Genomic DNA, 15,299 nt, shown 5'->3' with positions numbered 1-15,299 from the left:
GGTGGTGGGTGGGACAAGCGTTCCGGGCCATCCTTCCCTTTGGTACTCTGGGTACTGTGCAGGTATCTGCAGCCACTGCAATGGAGCATCGAGACGGACACACGCTAGTCGCTCCAGCCCTGGGCTAGCCTGCTGCTGAAGCTGCCCCATAGGGAAACAGATGTGGGCAAACCCTTTCTTCTAACAGGGCTCATCTTTGGCCAGTTTTTTTGTTTGTTTTGTTTTGCAGGCCCAAGAGCCCCAAACACCTAACCCAAGTTCTCTTTAGGACAAGATGTGCTGATGTGAAATCCAAATCACGCAGCAGCTTCGTTTTATTTCTCCAAAAGTTCCCTCTCCCACCCCATAGTGTAGGCCGTGAAAAGGTGCCTGCCCTCTATTCAGAAACCTGCTGAGCTGAGCGCCTTCCGCCGCACCCCAACGGTACCCCGGCTCTCCTGGGCCCTGCCTCATCCCCACACACCATGTCTTCTCTTGCCTCCTTCAGGAAACCTTTCCTGATTAACCCCGATGGGAGAGCCGCCAAGCCAATTACTCCGGAGAGACCTGGGGGCCGAGGTGAAGCGGAGGCAGACATTCAGGGGCACAGGCACCCAGAGGGCCAGGCGGCCCGCCCTCCTGTCCCTCCCGCTCCGTGAGAAAAGTCAGGCAGCGGCTGGGGGGGCGGACATGGCTGTATTGGGAAGCCGGGGCTCCTACACAGTAGGAGGCGGCACGTCCCGGCCCAGGAGGCCCGAGGACCCTGTACACAGGCGCGGCTTCAGCCCCGCCGGCCCGCCCGGGGCCCCGTCCGCGGGAGCCCGGGGCGGCGAGTTAAGGCAGCATGGCTGGAAGGGAGGGAGCGGGGAGTGGGGGGCGGCCGGGTCGCGGCGAGCTCCGCGCCTCTCGCTGGCCTCGCCGGGACAGGGGAACGACAGTCAATAAATAAACCGAGGCGAGAGCGGGCCCCGGGAGACTCTCGGAGTCCGGAAAGGCCGGCGGCCATCGCGGGCCTGGGCCTCCGGCGCCCGCACCGGCGCTAGCAGCTTCTGTCAGAAGTTAAAATGGCCGCCGTGCGGCGCGGGCGGCGTCGAGGCGGCGAGGGGCGGCTTGGGGGTCAGCGGGGACTTCACGTCCGCCCTCTTCAGGGAGCGGCCGCGGTAGCCGTCGGGCCGGCCCAGGTACAGGAGGTGCCTCCCGGGCCCCCCGGAGTACCTAGCCGGGCCCCCCGAGGGCACGCGCGTGAGCAGCGCCGGGGGCGCGCGGTGCGTGGGGAAGGGCAACCTGCGGCCGACGCCCAGGCGCGGCGCGGGGGCCGAGAGGGCGGGCCGCCCGCCGGGAGCCGCGCGCTTGCCCTCGGGGGGCACGTCGAGCCTGAGCGGCGGCACGCAGTCCCGCGGCAGCGGGCTGGGGGCCGGGGCGGGCGGCCGCGAGCTGAACGCGGCCGGAGCGAGCTGTTCGGCGCCCTTCCTGGGCGGCTGCGGGCCGTGCAGGTAGCGCAGCAGTTCCTCCAGCGTGGTCACCTCCACCGCCTGCCCCGGGCAGCCCGGCGGGGGCGGCCGCACCAGCACCCGCGGCGCGGGCCCGCCCGCCGCACTGCAGCCCGCCGGGCGGCCGGGGCCCTCCGACGCGTTGTTCCCGTTCTGGTTCCACTCCCAGGGCCCCCCGGAGGCACGGAGGTGCTTCACCGGCAGTTCGGGCGTGGACTCGGGGGTGGGCAGGCAGGCGAGGTCCGGTGGGGGTCCGCCATCGGGCGGAGGCAGGAAGGTGGTGTAGAGCTGGGCCGTTTGCGCAGCATCTCCATCCTTGGGCGGAGGCGGGGGCTCAGGACCGCCACCGTGCAGCCGGGCCAGACTGCGGAGGGAGAGAGGGCGCGGCAGCCCCGGGCTCTCGATGTCCTTGCTCCGACGGCGACGCGCTCGGCGACAAGCACAGGACACCAAGAAGCCGGAGACTGAGGCGCCCAGGGCGAAGGCCGCCGCCACGCAGGCCAGGAGGAGTGGTATGGGGATGGAGCGGGAGGCTGAAGCTGGGGGAAGGTCCCTGCGCACGCCTGCCGGCCAAGAAGGAGGGAGGCGGCTCAGCTTTAGGCGCACGGAAGGGACACAGGTGGGGCCAACCACAAATTCTCATGCTGCTGCTCAGCTTCGCTCCACACAGTCTCAGGAGTCGTTTTCCCAGGATCCCTAAACACACAGGCTAGAGCACGGGGCTGGGGTAGTCCCTGCCCAGTTTTAGCTCCGGCAGCCATGCCAGGCACATCTGCCACCCTGCCTGTGCAGGACACTGGCTGGGATGTCCAGCTGTGGTGAAGGGCAGTTCCAAACAGGTGTTAGTGGTTATCGAACACCAATCAGCACCGGGCTTAGAATTCTCAGCCTCAACCGGTCCACACTGCACTCGGTCCCTCCCAGGCAACCCCCTTACCCTGCGTGTGAGCTCCAAGAGTGGAAGACTGGGGCCCTGGGTGGGCATCACTGGGGGGACTGGGGGTCTCAAGGGAAGGGCCAGGACCCAGATGCACTGGTAACAGAGACCAGGTCAGTGCCAGTGAGACTTCCGCTCTCCACCCCTGACACCACCAAGCCCCGCCCCTTTGGAACACAAGTCCAGAATTCCAGTGTCTCTTCTGGCTGTTCAGGGTGCTGGCCTGCCTATAGCCCAGACAGATTTGGTTGTGTGGGCTAAGCAAGGAAAAAGGAAACTGAGGCCGGAAGACTCACCATAAGCAGAATCCCCAGGGCCAGACTGACTCCCAGTAGCTCCATCTATGAGACAGTGATAATGAAGGAAAGGTGGTAGAAGCAACTGGAACAGATGCCGAGAAAGACAGATGCCCAAGCCCAAGATGCTGGTGGCCATCAGAGAGTATGCAGCTGTGGCTGCAGTAGGCCCTCGTGTTTACCTTGGCAGTCACCGTGCTCCATGGATTCCTGGTTCCCAGTCATATCCACATCAGTCCTAAAAGGAAAGGGAGGTGGCTCACTGTGGCTCTACGCTTTGCCACTCTCCTCAAGAGTCCCAGGGGCTCCTCACTTACCCACCAGGTCCCCTGATGCTCACACAGCCTTTCAGTCGATGCCACCCACAGTATGGGTCCTGAGAAGCCAGACAGCTCCTAAGGGAAACTGAGCTGAGTGAGGCTGGCACCCTCCGCTTACACAGTCCATTCCATGGCCTTACAGGACACTCCCAGCCCCACACTCCACCCACCCCATTCTGCTCCAGACCCCAGCTGCTGCCCACCTTCAGACTCCCCAGGGCACCCCAACTTCACCATCTCTATTTCCTTGCCACCATCAAGACTTGGGGATTTTTCTGTGCTCCTACCCGCCCAGGAAGCATATCCAGGCAGCATCTGCCCTTAGGCTCCTCACCTCTGACATGCCCCATGCCTGGCACAGCGGCTGAGAGGGAGGTAGACGATGCATCCAGGAAAGGCCACAAAGAGCCTGTGACCCTCGGTGTCCAGCTCCAGCCCTATGATCCGCCGTGAAGCTTGGGCCGAGCGCTTCCCACTGCACCTAAAAGGAATGGGGTCTGGGTGAGAAGAGACAGGAGGAGTGCCCAGAAGACCTGGGCTCACCCTATGGAAGCACCCTCCCCAGCCCAGTAGAGCTCTCTCACCAGATCCTTTTCCCTACCTCAAGGCCTCTGATTCTGCCAAACCAGCACTGAGCGCCCAACCGATTCCCCCACCCCACCTCTGCCCCACTAAGAACTCACCGGGCAGGGCTGTAGGCATCAATCTCTTCCAGTATGACAGGCTCAGGTCGCAGAGACTGTCCCCCTGGAGGTAACACCTTCAGCACTGTCCCATCATTGGACCCAAGAAACAAGACTGTGGTATTTCTGTGCGGCCCAGCCATGCCATCCACAGCTACCTGGGTCAGCAGAGCCCTGCAGCGACAGGCTTCAGGTGAGGACAGCATAGCCAGGAGAGCCAGCCCAGATGCCCCGCTTCCCACTCTTGCTCCTTCACAAGCCCCACCCTCACGCCAATGGGATTTATCTTTGGTTACCTGCTGGTGAGAGTGAGGAGAGGCTGGTGAGTGGCAGGCGGCACAGCGGGATCCAGAAGTGGGTGAGCCTTGATGAAGAGCAGGACAGCATCAGGTAGGTCTTGAGAGGAGGAGAACGAGGCAGCTCCACCCACACCTGCACAGGACCCTGGCCTGGTGGGCACATGGGAAGGGGCAGCCTTAGGGCAGAGAATGGGGTTAATGAAGCTATGTGCCCCCCACTCTCAAACGTGGTCGGTAACTGTCTTTCCCCTGCAAACACACCCTGCAGCACCTGCTCCTTTCCCGGCTGCAGCTCCTTAGTCCAACCCAGTGCTAGCTCTGTCCTGGCCACAGTGACCTGAGTCCTCCTTACAGTGAATATTAAGAACGAGCATTGCTTCTGCCCCATCAGAGTCACCTCTATCCCGGTACCTGGGTGAGGGGACTCTGTCCTCAGAAACAGGAGTCCAGGCCCCATCCAGACTCCTCTGCTCCTTAAACTTGCCCTCAAAGGCACGCTCAACGTCGTCCAGGTAGAAGGCGCAGACTGCAGACCCAGGAATGCTGAGGAAGCCAGAAAAGATTCAAGGTGTTAACAGAAATGGGCTGGCAGGAAAGTCATGTGGGACAGCAGCTTGGCCTTGCTTGGAGCTTCCTCCTCAGGAGGCATTGAAAGAGAGTGTGAATTTTGGCAGGGTGGAGAACTAGATCACACAGCCTAGTACCCACCTGTTAGTCTGAGTAGTGAAGACCCCAAAGAGAGCAGAGCGGCCATGCAGGTTCACAGGCCCCGTTAAGGCCTGTAAGACGTCAAAGTAGAAGGTAGAGTCCCCGGGGACAGAGCAGTTGAGCCTCAGCTTAAGGAAGGAAGTCCAGTGGCGGTCCAAGGCCCTAGGTGAGCCGCCCATGTCACGTTTACACACCCTGGCTACCCGAGAAAACTGCACCTGAGGAAAGATTGAGGAAAGCCACACGGCAGCTGCTGTGAGGTGAGGGCCCCAGGAGGCAAAGCAAGGGAATGGTACGGCAGGTCAGTTCAGGAGAGTATGGCCAGATATCATAGATGAGAGAGCTGAAGTCTATGCAGAGGGTATGGGGAGGGGTCAGAGTCCAAGGAATCTGTGATGGAGATTAGAGCCAAGAACCATTCTTAGGACCCAGAAGACCTCTGCAGCTAGCTACCCACCCCTGGTGTCCAACTGCTTACCCTCCCCAGCCGGGAATCCTCTACAGCAACCTCTCGGAAGAAGAAGTAGACGTGGTCTCTGTGCTCCAAAGCATAGACAAAGTGTGGCTCTAAGGTAGAGCGTGACAGAAAAGGGTATCCATACCTGCTCAGAAACTCATGCTGCACCATCTTCCCCCCGCCCCGCAGGCAGTCTGACCCCCAGGAAGACTGACCTCGCAACCACTTGGAGTCATACTTGGCAGAACGGAGTGGGGGCTGTGATCCAAGGCTTCTGTAAACTACAGCATCACTAGCCTGGAAATCCGCTGCTGTGGCCGAGTACAAACTGCCCTCTGGAGGGGTGGGGGTCAGGGGAAGCTCAGGGCCTGCAGCTTGTCTCTCACTGGTACCCACACTGCGACTCAGGCCCTTCCCCATGACCCTCTGCCCTCCACACAAGGATTTGAGGGAAAAACCAAGTTGGGAGAGGAACGCCTTCCAGCCACACGCCCAGGTGCACACCTGCAAAGATGGCCACATTTGACTGGGTGGCATCAAAGGGGCATCGAGCTTGTCCACTCAGCTCCTCGCCTTCCTGTTGCAGCGAAGTTATCTGGGGGCAGAGGAGGCAGGTTCCTAGAACCTTGGGGTCTTAGACGTGTGGCCCCAGCCCACTCCTCCGCACCTCTTCTGCAGCCCCTTCCACACTCGCATTGCAAGCATGCCAGTCCCATCCCCAGATGCCTATCTCTTCCCATCAAACTGCTTATTCTGGACTCTGCTCCCAGCCCTCTGCCTTTGTACCCCATAGCTGCGGCACACGGGGCTGAACGAGTTTGTTCCACAGGCAAGGAGCCTCTGCGAGTCCCAGGGAACAAGAACACGGATGTAGTTGTAGCATTCGTCCTAGAGAACCCAAAATTCAAGGTTAGTGACAAGCCTGGGATTGAAGTTAGGGGCCACAGGAAGTGAGGTAGTAGCCGTCAGTCTTGAGCCGGTCATAGCAATGCGGCTAGAGTCTCAGGCTGTTTGCTGGCCCTTTAGCCTCCACCAAGTTCTCTGTCTCTGAACCTCCTTGCCTTCCCTCCCTCCGACCCGCTCCACTCCTCACCGTGAGCTTTCCCCGAACAGCACAGTTCTCCACGTCCTGGCTCCTCCATGTCAGAAACTGAAGAGAGAAAAGAGGGGAGGTCATGGGGCAACCAGGACCCCTCCTCACATCGCGACTCCTTCTTAGACGCTTTTCTCACCCACGAGACCCCCAATACACCTTTCCCAGCTTCGTCTCCCTGCCTGCACCTCCTCGCATACAGCCCCTCACCTTATTGGGCACCAGCCCCTCCCCTTCTTCTTGGGCTTGAAGATCGAAGGAGAAAACGTGATCCCTGAAGGGTAGGTAAGGAGGGGTCAGAGCTGAGCCGAGGCACCCTGCCTGCCTGAGCGCCTCAGTCCCCTGCTTACCCATGTTCGCCTGCTCAGGGCCAAGCCACACAAAGTTCCTGCTCCCTAGCCTCCCCCTTCCTCCACGCCTTGTTCTCTGGGTCCAAGCATGTCCATGTCCCATGGCTTGTGCACCTGCATGTGTCCCCTGCAAGATGCTGCAGTGGCCATGCAGGTCCCATGTCTGCCCAGGAGCATGCATGTCTGCCCCACAACTGTGCCACGGCCATTTTACCGGGCAGCCACAAGCAAGGTCCGGTTCAAGGTCAGGAATCGCTGAAAGTCCAGCCCGAGTTCTGCAGCCACAGCATCCTCCTCCAGGCCCCGGAACCAGGATAATGGAGAAGAACCTAGAGGATGACAGCTGAGATAACACACACTTTCCTACTCTCTTTCCTGCCAGGGAAATGCAGCCCTGAACAGAGCAGGAGAGAAGAGAGGCCCAAATCCACATCTAAAAACAATGCCAGAAGCTATGTATAGTGGTGCAGACCAGCAATGGGGAGGCTGAGGCAGGAGGACCACTGAGAGTTTAAGGCCAGCCATGGTTACATAGCAAGTACCAGGCCAGTATACAAGGCAAGATGCTGGCCCCAAATAAAGAAATGAAATGAAATGGGGAGGGGGAACAATGAAATGGCTCTGAGGGTAAAGACACCTGTAGCCAAGCTTGGCTACCTGAGTTCAAATAGTGCAATCAGAGAATCAGTTCCCCAAGTTGACCCTCAGTCTCCACTCATACACCATAGCACGTGCACTCCCCCCAAATAAGTAAATGTTAAAGTCCGGTGGTGGTGGCGCACACCTTTAATCCCATCACTAGGCAGGCATATCTATGTAAGTTCGAGGCCAGCCTGGTCTGCAGAGCAAGTTCCAGGACAGGCTCCAAAACTACACAGAGAAACTGTCTCGAAAAAAAAAAAAAAACAAACCAAAAAGTTAAATAAACAAATACAAAATCAACTCTTACTGAGCATTTAATTTTTACCAGACACTGTGAGTTACTTGATCTACCTTGCTTAATATATTAACCTATATTAATATGACATATTAATATATTAACTTCACACTGGCCCCAATTCAAAGGCTTAGTACATGGAGGGATTTACATGACGACCAGGAAGGCAGCAGGGCATATATGAAGTCTGACTGACGCCAGATCACTTCTGTATTAGATAGTTCCTTTCAAGGGGCTGGAGATGGTTTAGTGGTCAAGAGCATACAATGCTCTTCTAGGGCCATAGTTCAATTCCCAGCAAGCACACCAACTGGCTCACAAACACCTTCAGCTCCAACTCCAGGAGACCTACCTCCTCTGACCTCCATGAGATCAAAACATTCCATCCTGCAGGGGAGCCCTTTACGCAGGGAAGTACATAACTAAAAAATAAAAATTCAAGAACTCCCTGAAACTGACCAGATTCACTAAGACCCTCCCTGCCAGAATAAACAATAAAAGCTGAGAAGCCCCATCAGAGGAAGCGAAGCTGAGCTGCAAAGAAGATTCTCAGAGAAGAAGGAAAACAAACAAAAACTTTTGAGACCACACCAACTGCCTGCAAGAAGCAGACACCAGCCAGACTGCCTGGAAGAGACCAACTAAGGGACCCTGAGAGGATGCTCTCCAACCTGTTGAGCTACCTGCAGGCTGTGCAGTGTGCTCCAGGTTCCCAGCTTTTCTGAGCTGTCACTCATGCTGGGGTGGGCTCTGCTGATGCAGCTGTCTTTGAGTCATTTCTGTTCCTGTACCTCTTCACCCATATTCCTGTAAATGACCCCAGTAAACCTCGTTGACTTTGGTAATGTTCGTACTTTGGTCTGTCATGGGCTCCGTATCTGGGGTGAGTTAGACAAGTGTTTGTCTCCCCAGGAAGAGTTTTATCACACAAGAGCACCTGCACACACACGCGAATAATTAAAGCATCGGTTCTTCTTCGAGTCCTCCCACCAGATTCGTCCCCACGTCACCCTTCAAAGCTCCTCCCTCTTCTGACCAACCCCACTGTCCACCTGGTCTGGTCATGGAAGCCACAGGTATGGGTGTTTAGGGGGAAACCAGGCTTAAAGATGGTTTGATGTCAACAGAGCGCTGAGAACCCATCTGATGCGGTCTGCTATTTTCGTTTGTTTACTTTTTTTTTCCTGAGACAGGGTTTCTCTTTGTGGCCCTGGCTGTCCTGAAACTCACTCTGTAGATCAAACTAGCCTTGAACTCACAAGAGATGCACCTGCCTCTGCCTTGCGAATACTAGAATTAAAGGCGTGCATCACCACTGCCCAACTCAAGTTTGCTATTATTCTTTTTTTTTCCCAAGACAGGGTTTCTCAGCAGCTTTAGAGCCTGTCCTGGAACTTGTAGACCAGGCTGGCCTCGAACTCACAGACATCCACCTGCCTCTGCCTTCTGAGTGTTGGGATTAAAGGCATGCACCACCACCACCCGGTCGCGTTTGCTATTATTCTTCTCTATCTCCCAACAATCATTCCAATAACTCAACTAAAATTACTCTAAATCCAACATGTAGAACAGAGACCCCAAACATGTGAAGATCTTCTCAGAAAAACTGGGTTTTTACAGTTTCTGTCATGGTGAGACCTGGCTCACCGGTGGGTAGCGAGGGAAATAAAAGCTGGGAACCACTGACCTGGCTCAGGACTTCACGCTGTAGCTAAGAATAACACACAAATATAAAGTGTTTAATTCGGGCCAGACAGTGTCTCAGGACTGCACCTCGTTAGTGCTGAATCTATTACCTCAGTCAATCTCTAAATAACTCTGTGAGGTATGATTATCTCACTATGATTACCTTCCTTTTACAGCTGTGGAAACTGAGGCAAAGAAAGGCTAGAGAAAGAACCTGGGTCACACAGCTAGTGAGCACCTGAGTGGGGATTCAAACCTGCTCCGGTTTGGTCTGGCTCAGACCTTCCATTCCTCACAGGCTCCTTTGCCTGATGAGGATAGTGTTGCCACGTAATCCTGGCTGACCTTGGCCTGGAACTTGCTACCTAGTTCAGGCTGTCCTCAAACTTGTTACAATCTTCCTCAAACTCCCAAGCCCTGGGACTGTAAGCCTGCACCTCATTCAGCTAGGGTCATGCTTTTTTTTTTTTTTTTTAGCCACACAGCAACACCACCTCTGAGTGAAGAAGCAAAACCCAGGGCTGAGACCAGCTCACTCCACCTGTTTGTTCCCCTTCGCTTGGCCATTCTCTTCTCTTCCTACACCTTGCCTCCCACATGGGGGGTCTCATCCTCTACCCGCCCCGCCCCTCCGGAGGGTCAAGTGGGTGAAGTACTCACCTTGCAGGTCAGAGGTCACCAGAGGAATGGGGTCCTGGGGAAAGGCAGCCTGGACATGGGGGAGTGACAGCCACAACAGCAGCAGCAAGGGCATGGGGTGGGGGGCACGGGGCATCCTGTGCGGGGCAGCTCAAGCCCCAGGGGGTACCCCCTCACCCATACGCTGGCTCTGGAAGGGGAGACAGAAAAGTGGGGGAAGGGACTAAGTTCTCTCTAGCCTTGTTGCAGGCAGACTCCTCCCCAGGTCTATCCCCAGAAGACCCTGTGGGGTGGGGCAAAGAACCATCTCTGCCTCACTCCCAGCCAGCTGTCCCTGTCACTCAAGGCCCTTCCCTCTCCAACTGGCCCAAACTGGTTGGTATGAAGCCTGCCGGTGTGACCCCAGGTAAGGACAGAACAGATCTGCTGCCCCTCCCAGCCTTTCTTCCTCTCTCCTGCCTGGGTCTGGGACATTCAGTCGGTGACAGCTCCTGGCCCCCCTTGTGCTAACCCCTTCTCAGCTATAATTAGACACTGACGCCTTAAAATTCTAAATAGTGACTCCTTGGCACAAGGAGGAGGAAGAGGGCACCAAGTCTGCTCTCCCCTCCCCTCACAGACCCCCACAGCACCCTGGGAGTAATGCAGGCACTGAGCCCAGGCAGAGGCAGCTGTGCAGCAGCCATGGTCCTGTCTAGGACTGAGAAAGAACAGAAGGAGAGGGACAAACAGCCTGGGGGGTCACTGACCTGGCCTAAGCTCATACTTAAGGGGCCATTCCCACTGCTTAGGAAGAAGCTGGGGAGGGAGGGAGTGGGGTGTTCGTGGAGGGGCTGTCTTAGCCAAAAATGAATCTGCGTGAAAGCCAGATCAGAGGCTAAATTTAGCTCTGGCTGCAGCTGTCTCCTCGACCACTGTGCCCCCTCCCAGCCTGGAGCCCCCTGTTGCCTCCAGGGCTCCTAAGAACCAATGCACGTTCTCAGTGAGGGGAGAAGAGCAGACCCACCCCCTCTGCAGAGCGAAGGACAGAAAGGACGGGTGAGGAGAAACGGCTGAACGTGCCCCGCTTTCCCCTTCTTCCCTCATCAGGCTGCCTCTGAAATTGAAATATAAATAATTCAATGACAGGCAATTGTAGCCCAAAGTCCAAGAAAAGATGACTATGGCGAAAGGAGCGGTGAGCCGGGTCTCCTTCCCGCCACCAGCCCACCCCAGCCAGCTGACCCTGCCTGGGCCCACTGGAGGCGGTGCACACAAGCCTCCTGCCTTCCCATCACATTGAAGTGAGGGGCTGAAGAGGCTCCAGTAGTCAAGTCAGGGAGCTAGGAGTCCTTTCTTTTGGGGCCGATCACAACAAGCCTTAGTGGTCCATTCCAAGTCTTCTAAAGGAGAAACTCTGGGCTCACAGGGCAAGCCTTCTTCCATCTCCCCAACAATGCCACGCAAAGCCAGGACCCAAGTGTCCACCCAAGCCCAATCAAGCGTCACTGGTGGGGAGGCTGACGTCAGGTGGGGCCCCAAGAGAGCTGGAGGAAGGGACAAGGTATGACCCCCCCCCTTTCCCCAGAGGCAGAGCAGTTAGCTAGCTAAGGACCCCTCCACTGAAAGACCAGGTCCTCCTCCCTCCCCCAACCCATGTTTCCGGTTGCTGGTACTCCCAAGAGAAGAGAAAGGGACACAGCTTGTCTTCTATGCTCTCCTACCTGCCCCCCCTCAAGTTGCCCTGGGCAACTGCTATCTTCACCCTGGAAACAACTTTGGTCTCAGGCAAGTGGGGAGAACATCCAGACCCTCGTCCTGCCCCCGCCCCCCGTGGAGTTTGCTTCTATCCCCTGCTCTCTTCTCCTTACCTGGGGTGGTGGGTCCTGTGGGGGATGAAGGGGGATAGGAGCCCTTTGATCTAGAGAAGAAGGGACAAAAGAAGGGGGGAAAATCACATCTCCCGTACACATCCTCTAAAAGTAAATGTGCAAATTTGTGAAAAAGCTGTTGAAGCCAGTGTGGGGGAGATGCTATTGGGGGATCATTTTGTTTGGTCACAAAATGAGGACGGCTTTGCACCGGAAGATATGAGGGTAGCATTTGGCCTTTAGCCAGAAACTCCTAGAACTGCAGGGCCAGTCTTGGGAAAAGGTTGTCTGGGAGTTGTGGGGCTGATGGCCACTCCCATGTTAAAACCTTCAGAATCCAAGAGCCTCCCTGCAAAAGCGCCCTAGCTAGGGACAATAGAGGCTAATTTGCATCTAATTTGCATGCTCTTCATTTTCAGGCAAAATGCTCTGATAGCAAGTACCTTCATCCCCTTCCTTCCTCAGAGAGCAAATCGTGCCTAGCTCCTACCTAACCTCTCTCACTAAGGACCCCCCCCACACTCGCTCACTTTAAGCTGGGTTAGTCCAGCCTCTAAAAACACTTGGTTGGCCTTTTCCTTGGCCCACTAGACTCAAGGATGATACATCTTTAAGAGGGCTTCCCATAGCTGTTTAGGGGAGCAACATCTGGGTGGCTCCCATCCAATCCCTGGCCTGGGGACAGGCATGCTGTGACCTGGAGAAATCCCAAGGAGAGACCTGGCCACTCTTTTCCCTTTTGGGTCCTCCCCTTGACTGAAAGATGAAACATGCCCCCCTTTTTCCTCTTAGCCAGACAGCCACCTCTGGGGAGTGGCCGAGGTCACAGCCGGTGTCTAGAGGAACTAGGGAAGGGATTGAGAGGCCGGCCGGGGACAATAGCAGGAAACCATAGGCATGGTCGCCTGCCCCAGCCCACCTTCCTCAGGAGGCTCTGGGGTATGCTGAGCCTCAAAACCCTTTCACCCTACCCTTCCTCTCAGTTCCAGGCTTTGTACCTACCCTCTCTCCAATCCACCCCCCAATGTGGATAAACCAGGTGTCCGGAGCTTCGCGAGCGCTTAGCGTGAGGTGGGCCTAGGGCCAGGGGCTCGACGTGTCTCCCCCTCACTGGATCCGGGGCTCCGAGGAGGGGCGGGTAGCAACGTCTGGATCGGGACCGGGTCCCAGAGCCACGTTAGCGGGAGGAGGGGCTGGAAGGGCCTGCAGGCGCAGATCGAGTGGGGATGGATTTGGGGTTGGGGGACGGAGGCGGGTCTCCCAGACCAGGGAAACAGGGCCAGAGGCTGGGAACCGCCGAGGGCGGGCCGTAGGCCCGCGCGGAGCCGGTAGGTGAGCTAGGATGCTGTCGCCAGGCCCGCTCTCCTCCGTGGGAGACCAGTCTAACAAAGCCCCGGGAGGAGTGAGGTGAAGCGTAGAGGTGGGCGCGGGGACTGATGCTTCTCCGTGGCCCCACTCCTGGACTCTTTGCCCAAGCTGACCCCTCCCCCTGGGAGTGCTCAGACTCCAGCCTGCACAAGGACGAAGAAGCAACCCTGACACCAAAGTCCAGAACGACTTGTCCCCTTTCCTATTCCTGCAGGGGCGTCGAGAAGGTCTATTTCTCCACAGGTCCCGGAGCCTCAGTTTCCCGCGGGAGAGGCAAGATGCTGGGCTTTCCACCCTCCGCATCATGCGCGCCTCAGAAAAAGAAAATATCCCCTTTCGCGACCCCCAGTCTAGAGGGACGGGACTGCTACCAGTCGGAAAAGAAGCTTACACCCTGCACCCAGCAGAGCATCTAGGCTCGGCCACGGTCCCCTCCTCCTCCACGCACCCTAAGTCCGCTGACCCTTTCTCTGTTAGGCGCAAGGCGCGCTGAACACACTCGGGTCTCCGTGACACTCAGAAGCTTGACCCCCTCTTGCGGCGCTCCTGCCACTCCCTGCAGCTACATCCCTACCCCAGGGTACTTGCTCCGAGATCCGGGTCAGCGAGATCCAGGGAGCATTAGGCAGCCCCCAGCTCCGCGCCGCACAGAGTTCGCAATCCGTGTTTGGGGTTCGGGCGAGAAGCGACGAGCGTCCCGTCTGGATGATGCTTGGGTTTAGGCTCCAAGGCGCTGTCGGGTTACGAGAGTCCTGGGTCCGAGTGGGAGCCCCTACTCCCGCCGCAGATCCGCGGAGGAAAACAATGCGACCGCCCGGAGCTCTGGGCTCGGCCCCAGCCGCCCCGCCCGCCTCTTGGCCGGACCCACCTCCGGCCCGCCTCTCGGTCCCTGCGACCAATAGAATGCTCATCAGCGGGCTAGACACCGCCTTCTCGCCACCTCTCCACCAATAGTAATGCAGGGGGAGGGGCGCTGAGCGCACGGTCCACCCATAGCCAAGCGGAGAGGGTGAGCTGGAGACCAGATGGAAAGACCCACGGACAGTGGCTGAGACGCCGGCACGAGACACACAGACGGAGACAGACTGACAGAGACGAGTTCCTGGGCAGAAGTGTCCCAGAAAGTCAGGAGGACAACCTGAGAAGAGAGACAGGAAGCCAGGGGGCCTCAGCTGGGCTGGGCTGTCAGAGCCTGCGCGATCCTCCCTCACTTCCATCAGCGACTTAAGCGACCCAGCTTGCTAAGCTTCTGCCTGTGCTGCATCCCCATATGCTTTCTCTGGTTCACGTTCATCCCGACCCCAATATGAAGGCCTGCATGTAGTTTGGGGGTGGAGGCCTGAGAAACGAAAAAAGAAAAAAGTGTCCTCCGGTTTATCGTGCGCTCCTCAGCTTCTCCCATCGGACCTCGACAGTCAGAACAGGTCGGCCTTGAGACACCAAGCCAGGAAGCTAGGGGGCTGGCTGTCAGGAGACAGTTGTTTGACAAAGGAGGAAAGGTAGGAAGGCTAACGCTGAAAGCTGGACTAACACTAGAGAAATACAGAGACCTGGAAGGGAGCTGCCCGAACCCCATAGATGCAAGATTAGTGTGTCCCACCTCCTCAAAAGGCCTTTGGACAAACCCCCAAACGGCAAAACTGTTCTTTATTCCACGCCCCAGTAAAGAGCCTCCGATAAGAGGAATGTCAGTGAAGAGGAAGTTCAAGGCTACTTCAGACAATGCTGCCTAGCTTCCACCTTGGGCTTGCCTGCTAAGATTTTTCCCTGCGTGGGGCTAGGACAAAAGATATTTTCAAAATTCCCAGGAATGTAGGTGGTCTGGGAGACATTGACATTCTCAGAGAGTGTCGTCTGAGTGGGCACTTCCACCCGCCGTTTGTTCTCTGGATTGGAGAAAAAAAAAAACAAAAACACGGAGTTGCCAATTTCTACAGCAGCCTTAACTGAATGGGAATCCGAATAGAGTAAATATATCACCAGCGAGACTATGCCCTGCAGTGAGTAAGATTCACACACAGACACGGACAAAAGACGGACTCAAAGATTTAAGGTCAGGGGACGCAATGAGATACACAGAACGAGAAAGGAATGAGACCTACACAAGGTAACTGCTGAAGGGGCCTGGGTCCAAAGCAAGTTAGCAGACAGTAAAATTAGAGAACGCAGGCCTGCAAAATGGCCTAATGGATAAAATATTTTGTTTG

The 15,299-nt window shown here is 56.8% G+C and overlaps 1 protein-coding gene across 6 annotated transcripts; it reads right to left on the bottom strand.

Annotated features, from left to right (window-relative positions):
* Window positions 1-285: 285 nt before the first annotated feature.
* Sema6c (semaphorin 6C) lies at window positions 286-13,879 on the bottom strand. Of its 6 annotated transcripts, XM_038311162.1 has the most exons (21): window positions 13,667-13,879; window positions 11,725-11,774; window positions 10,881-10,970; window positions 9,896-10,064; window positions 6,827-6,941; window positions 6,473-6,536; window positions 6,263-6,319; window positions 5,956-6,057; window positions 5,674-5,764; window positions 5,385-5,504; window positions 5,191-5,279; window positions 4,713-4,930; window positions 4,416-4,547; window positions 4,002-4,154; window positions 3,706-3,879; window positions 3,357-3,503; window positions 3,020-3,097; window positions 2,885-2,940; window positions 2,703-2,747; window positions 2,407-2,502; window positions 286-2,032 (listed from the first exon to the last, which is right to left on the bottom strand). In XM_038311162.1, the coding sequence occupies exons 4-21, from the start codon at window positions 10,008-10,010 to the stop codon at window positions 1,032-1,034; spliced, it is 2,853 nt and encodes a 950-aa protein (XP_038167090.1). In that variant the 5' UTR covers window positions 10,011-10,064; window positions 10,881-10,970; window positions 11,725-11,774; window positions 13,667-13,879; the 3' UTR covers window positions 286-1,031. The 6 variants fall into 6 exon arrangements, with proteins under 6 accessions (XP_038167090.1, XP_038167093.1, XP_038167091.1 ...); XM_038311165.1 differs by lacking the exon at window positions 2,407-2,502; XM_038311163.1 differs by lacking the exon at window positions 10,881-10,970.
* Between the last annotated feature and the right edge of the window lie 1,420 nt (window positions 13,880-15,299).

This window comes from Arvicola amphibius, chromosome 14 (genome assembly GCF_903992535.2).
Source record: "Arvicola amphibius chromosome 14, mArvAmp1.2, whole genome shotgun sequence".
In the NCBI taxonomy this organism is placed as follows: Eukaryota; Metazoa; Chordata; class Mammalia; order Rodentia; family Cricetidae; genus Arvicola; species Arvicola amphibius.
Note: the sequence above shows the minus strand (reverse complement) of the source record. Positions and strands in the feature narration are given on the sequence as shown.

What these genes read in the sequence shown, in the direction of transcription:
- Sema6c (XM_038311161.2), bottom strand. Translation starts at nt 6,793, where the DNA reads ATGCATGCTCCTGGGCAGACATGGGACCTGCATGGCCACTGCAGCATC. An exon ending in CTGTTCGGGGAAAGCTCACG is followed by an intron (nt 6,058 to 6,262) that starts GTGAGGAGTGGA and finishes TGGGTTCTCTAG; the next exon opens with GACGAATGCTACAACTACAT. An exon ending in AGGCATGGGGCATGTCAGAG is followed by an intron (nt 3,098 to 3,356) that starts GTGAGGAGCCTA and finishes AGTTTCCCTTAG; the next exon opens with GAGCTGTCTGGCTTCTCAGG.